This window comes from Physeter macrocephalus, chromosome 17, assembly GCF_002837175.3.
Source record: "Physeter macrocephalus isolate SW-GA chromosome 17, ASM283717v5, whole genome shotgun sequence".
Lineage (NCBI taxonomy): Eukaryota > Metazoa > Chordata > Mammalia > Artiodactyla > Physeteridae > Physeter > Physeter macrocephalus.
The window spans coordinates 481657-487736 of NC_041230.1; the positions used below are offsets into that span (position 1 = coordinate 481657).

Below are 6080 nucleotides of genomic sequence, written 5' to 3' on the forward strand. Positions count from 1 at the left end.
TTAAAATAGAGGGAAAGGGAGAGGGAGATTTGAGATACAGAGACACAGGGGACAAGGCGATGTGAAGACAGAAGCAGAGAGTGGAGCGATGCATCTACCAGCCAAGGAATGCCAAGGATTTCAGGTAGCTACCAGGAGCTAGGTGAGAGGCATGGTACGAATTCTCTCCTAGAGCCGCAGCAGGAACCAACCCTGCGGACACCTTGCCTTCAGACTTCTGGTCTCTAGAACCATTAGAGAATACATTTCTGTCGTTTTCAGCCAGCCACTTTGTGGTAATTTGTTACGGCAGCCCTAGCAAATGAATACAGTGGCTGTACTATTTTTTCATGGTAGAATTTTTTGAAATGCTATATATGGGCAAGTGGGTGTGAATTAATGTCAACTAGTCATGTAGTGGACATTCACTACTTTGAAGGACGGTCTCCTGACTACTGCCTTGTGATTCTTTTTTTAAAAAATATTGATTTATTTATTTGGCTACGTTGGGTCTTAGTTGCGGCATGAGGGATCTTTCGCTGTGGTGTGCAGGCTCTTCCTTGTGGCGTGTGGGCTTCTCTGTAGTTGTGGCGCGTGGGCTCCAGCGTGTGTGGGCTCAGTAGTTGCGGCACGCGCTGCCATGTGATTTTGTTGGGGCTGTCAATCAAGGCCCCCCCCCCCATGTTCTCCACTAACAAACCGTTATGACTTCAGGAGATGAATTCACAGCTAGGCAAGAAGGGATGAGTTCCTGAGGGGGTCTGAGCCAATCCAGGTGAGATGGGCAGTGGAGGAAGAATCAGCCATGACAGGAGTACGGCTCAAGAGCAAGCTTGCCAACTGGACACATGCTTAGCTTGAGGTGATGATCCAAGGCCCGAGCAGGACCAATCAGAATCCTTTTCCTGAATGATATGGAAGCGGGGAGACAGAGAGAGAGAGAGAGAGAGAGAGGAGACTATCCTAATTTTGTTTCCAATTTTTTTGCAACTGCAGCAGGTCCTGTTAATTTCCTACCCAACAATCATTCCCCTTTCTGTGCTGCCTTGCTGGCAAGGGCCACATCCCACGATATAGACTAGAAATGACAGATGCTCACGTTCCAGACTGCTTTGCAACCCAGGCTGGCCATAGAACCCACTCTGGCAAATGAGAAGGAGAACTCTTCCGGGGAGAAAAAAAAGCGAACACATAAGGGGACGCCTCTGTCCACATTTTCTGCTTGAGATGTCACCGTCTGAGAACACAGCATGTGGTACCGTTGCAGACAGTTTGTACCCATGAGGGGAAAGCAAAACAGTTCTCACAGACACCAACCCAGTGCCTGACACTGAGCAGCTGAACTAACCCTGGGACTTTGTATCTTTAAAATGTTTGTTAGATGAGCAAAAGAAATCTCTACCATTTCAGCTCTTTCTGTTTTCTGCAGCTGAAGGCATGATGGCAGACGCAGCTTTATAAGCCTGCAGTTCCAAATGGCCACTTATTACCACCACAAAGACCTGCCTGAGAATGAAGTCAATAAAGGACAAAGCAGAATCACTCGAACACCTGGATCCAACCATGCCTGAAGTCCTCCTGTACTCTCAGACTTCCCTGGATGTCTTTCCATTCTGCTTGTGGCTTACAGTAGTTTGGGTCGCCTTTTAAAATATTAATTAATTAATTAATTATTAATTTTTGGCTGCGTTGGGTCTTCGTTGCTGTGCGTGGGCTTTCTCTAGTTGCGGCAAGCGGGGGCTACTCTCTGTTGCGGTGTGCGGGCTTATTGCGGTGGCTTCTCCTGTTGCAGAGCACAGGCTCTAGGCGCGTGGGCTCAGTAGTTGTGGCGCACCAGCTTAGTTGCTCTGCGGCATGTGGGTTCTTCCCGGATCAGAGCTCTAACCCGTGTCCCCTGCGTTGGCAGGTGGATTCTTAACCACTGCGCCACCAGGGAAGCCCCTGGGTTGCATTTTGTGTCCTATAATCACAGTGGTCCTGGCCAATGTGAAATTTAGAAAGGCTCAGATAAATCAATTAAGTTGCCAGAGGTCACCCAGGCAGTGAATGAAACATTTGTCTGAATGCAGAGCCAGGATGTTCCAACCCAGCTTCCCGGTCCCAGAAAGGACAGAAGCCCTAGATGGAGTGAGACCCACGGTATGTGTTTATTCTGGCATTGATAGCAGCAGCGGTGGGGGGACTGGCCCGACGGGGGATGTGGTGAACAGAAAGGGTAGACACACGTGTGCGTGTGTCTAGGGGACCACGAAGGATTGGTCTGTTGACATTCACGGTGAGAACAAGGGTTAGGACACCAAGTCGTGTACAAACAGCAAAGAGACACAGAGACCGACAGAGGTTTGGGGAGGGGGAGGGGTCCCCCAGACATGCATGGCCCCTCGCCTGGATGGGGAGCCCCGGGGAAGGGAGGACAGACACAGTAGAGACTGAATGCCCCCCACCCTGAAACAGGGAGCTGGGCCCGCCTGCCATCCATCCCCACGCCTCCAGGGGTAGAAGGATGGGCAGGCCCAGGGCTGCCCCGCACCACGTGGCTCGGACGTTATGGCTTCGAGGAGAAGAATTCACAGTCCGGGCAGGAAGGGATGGGGTGCTGAGGGGGCCTGGTCCGATCCTGAGCTTAGGCCAGACCTGCAGGACCGGGCAGGGAGGAAACATCAGTGATGGCAGAGAGCAGGCCCATGACCTGCTGTAGCTCTGTCACCACCCCAGGGACCCAGAAATCCCGGTCCTATGTCTCTCCATCCTCAGACCCAGGAGTCCAGCCCCTCCCACCCCTGGTCTGGGTTCCTTACCTCTCACTCTGAGTTCTCTTTCTCTGACAATCCTTTGCTGCCTTTTGTGAAGCTGGTCAAAGTCTTTTCCTGAAAAGGGAATTCCAGAAGGCTTAGGAGTAGGGGACAGAGACAAAACAGTTGCTAATCATCAATCTAATAAGACATCAAACCGGTTTTCTTTTTTTCTTTTTTTTTTTTGTTGCGGCTTGCGGCTTGTGGGATCTTACTTCCCCAACCATGGATTGAACCCTCGCCCTCGGTAGTGAAAGCGCAAGTCCTAACCACTGGACTGCCAGGGAATTCCCTGTTTTCATCACTTACAGTTCTCTTTTTTGCCTGGCTCTGAAGTGATGGGACAAGTGGTACAGCAGTCCCATTCTACAGATGCAGAAACTGAGACACAAAGAAGCAGTCAGTGGAAATGTGAGGAGAGATGAGGATACTGGGGTGATGGGGAAGGCCCTGCAGGGCCTCTGAGACCCGGTCCTGGGGGTGCCGTGGAGCCATGGGAGGGCTGAGCAGAGAAGGGGCAGGGTCAGCTCTGGGAGTAGAAAGATGCTCTGGGGCCACATAACACCACTGGCTGAAAGTCAAGGTCAGGGCCAGACTCTGCCGGGGTTCAGCTCCTCTCTGCTGAGGAACACGAGCAGGACACACAGGAACTTCCAAAGAAGTTTGTGAATAAACGAGTGAGTGAATTAGAAGAGTGAGTGATGGGAGGATGGAGAAGCTGCCATCTGTTTATCTAAGTACAATCACAGTCTTTTCAAAACTCACACCTGAGTTCTGTGCTCAGCCCTTTAAGTGCCCCCCGCACCCCCAACCCAGGAAAAAAGTCCAAAGCAGGGCCAGACTAGTCAATTCCAAGGGAGGAACTGACTCCTAGTGTAAAATTTAAGGTGCCTCTAAACTCAGCAATCAAGATAAATGCTATTGTAATGCAATTTAAAAAAAAATCAAAATTAATGCAAAAAAAAAATCCATGATGAGCAAAATGCAAATTTTAAATAAAAGCCAGTCCTGTGCCATTTTAAATAAATTTTAAATGAAACTTGTTTTATTTAAAATTTATTTTATTTATTTAAAATGAAAATTTATTTAAATTGTAAATAAGGGCCAGTTCCTGGGCTCAAGAACTGGAGAGGAAAGGAGAAATATGCACCTGATTTTTCTCTATTAAAATTTTTTTTCCCCTGGCATATTAAAATAATTGAGAAAATATTGAAAAAAAAAGAAGTGTATTGAAATTCACATTGTCTTAAGTTTAAATGTTTAATTTATACCCTACAAAGAATTTAGTATAATTTTACTTTCTTGGCTTTAGTGACAGCAAATTCATCAATAGTTTCAAAATCTACTTCTTTGCTTTTCGTGGTTTCAGAGAGAACCACGTTTGAAAATTTCTCTTGACCAAGTAATGATCTTAAGTGACCTTAAATTTTTAATTTAAAAATTGTCAGGCTGGTTCTTGCGGGACCCACCGGGCCTCTTGGGATCTGCTCGTACCCCTTCTTTGTCTGCTCCAGGCTCACGGCTGACATCAGCCTCCTCAATGATTCCGAGGAACGGGCAGCCTTGCCCTCTCCCTACAATCTTCTTCACCTGAGCCCATTCCTTTTCAACCTCCAGGCCTCTGCTCAAATGTCACCTCCTCCAAGAAGCCCTCCATGACGCCCTAATCTAAAGGGCATCCTCCATCTCCCATCCAGATTCCCTCTACCTCCCAGATTCCAAAACGTTTTGGACCACAACTGACAGGGAGAAAAATAAATGAACACTATGATCCTTTGTTTGCTGCCCTGTGAAAATGTCTGTTCTGTTCTATTTCAACTTTATTTTCTTATTCATTTCAATTTTCACAGCCTGCTTTAAATAACAAATAAAGAAAACCCCGCTCTATTTTATCACCTAGTGTTTTCCTTCTGTTTGGGACTTAGCACCATGCGGAATAATAATAATAGTAGCTGACTATTTACTGAGCCCTTACTAAGAGGCAGACAGTCCTGCATTCACTCATTGAATCTTCACATCTATCCTAACAATAGGTGCTATTAACGGTCCCATTTCCCAACAGAGGAAACTGAGGCACAGAGAGTTCAAGTAATTTGCTCTAAATCACACAGCTAGAGGCGGTAGAGCGGGGCTTCGAAGCTAGGCTGACTCCGCAGCCCACAGAGACGTGGCGCGTTGCGTGAGTGAAGGGGCCGGCGGCGGTGGGAGGGGCCTCGGGCGGCGCCACGCACCTCCAGCAGCTGGTGCCAGTGCTCCACGGGCTTGCGCGGGTTGGCCAGCATCTCGGCCCAGTGCTCGCGGCCATGGGGGTCGGCGGCGTCGGGACCCACGCGGCACACGCCGATCACCTCGTTGTGTCCGATGCTGGGGGTCAGGGGTGGGGGGCCGGTGAGCCCCTGAGAGGGAGGGAGGCGGGCCCGGCCCCGCCCCCTGCTCTCGCCCCCCGCCCTCACACGCCCCCCGCCCTCACACGCCCCGCGCCCTCACACGCCCCCCGCCCTCACACGCCCCGCGCCCTCACACGCCCCCCGCCCTCACACGCCCCGCGCCCTCACACGCCCCCCGCCCTCACACGCCCCGCGCCCTCACACGCCCCCCGCCCTCACACGCCCCGCGCCCTCACACGCCCCCCGGGTTGTGTCCGGTGCTGGGGGCCAGGGGTGGGGGGCCGGTGAGCCCCTGAGAGGGAGGGAGGCGGGCCCGGCCCCGCCCCCTGCTCTCGCCCCCCGCCCTCACACGCCCCCCGCCCTCACACGCCCCGCGCCCTCACACGCCCCCCGCCCTCACACGCCCCGCGCCCTCACCAGTCATAGTCCACCACCGCGATGCTCAGCCCCACGTTCTCCACGCTCTCGGGGGCCACGTCGAACACCAGCGCCTCGTTGTACGTGGGGTTCAGCGTGTTCTTCTTGATCGACGTTTTCCGCTTCTTCAGACGCCGCCCCTCGCTGATCAGAGAGGCCTTCACGTAGGGGTCTGGGGGCGGTTGTGGAGACCACTGAACCTCGACTTCCTCAGACCCGACTGCGGACCCCAGACCCCTCTTCTCCCAGGCCCAAGGGGCTGGATCCGCAGCCTTTTTCCCCCCAACCCCTCCTCCCTCAGACCCAGGGGTCCAGACCCCCGGCCCCTCCCCCCTCAGACCCAGGAGTCCCGGCCCCCGGCCCCTCCTCCCTCAGACCCAGGAGTCCAGACCCCCGGCCCCTCCCCCCTCAGACCCAGGAGTCCAGACCCCCCCCCCCCCCCCCCCCCCCCCCCCCCCCCCCCCCCGCCCCCCCCCCCCCCCCCCCCCCCCCCCCCCCCCCCCCC

General features: G+C 52.9%; 1 protein-coding gene across 1 annotated transcript in view; it reads right to left on the reverse strand.

Moving 5' to 3' along the window:
- Positions 1–2124: 2124 nt before the first annotated feature.
- The window catches only part of SYT3 (synaptotagmin 3), a 16380-nt gene continuing 12424 nt past the window's right edge, over positions 2125–6080 (reverse strand). Inside the window, exons 6-9 of the mRNA XM_024132384.1 lie at positions 5576–5747; positions 5003–5135; positions 2778–2846; positions 2125–2613 (exon numbers count right to left, since the gene is read on the reverse strand). Coding sequence (XP_023988152.1) covers positions 2781–2846; positions 5003–5135; positions 5576–5747 — 371 coding nt within the window. The 3' untranslated portion in view covers positions 2125–2613; positions 2778–2780. The remainder of the gene's footprint in view (positions 2614–2777; positions 2847–5002; positions 5136–5575; positions 5748–6080) is intronic.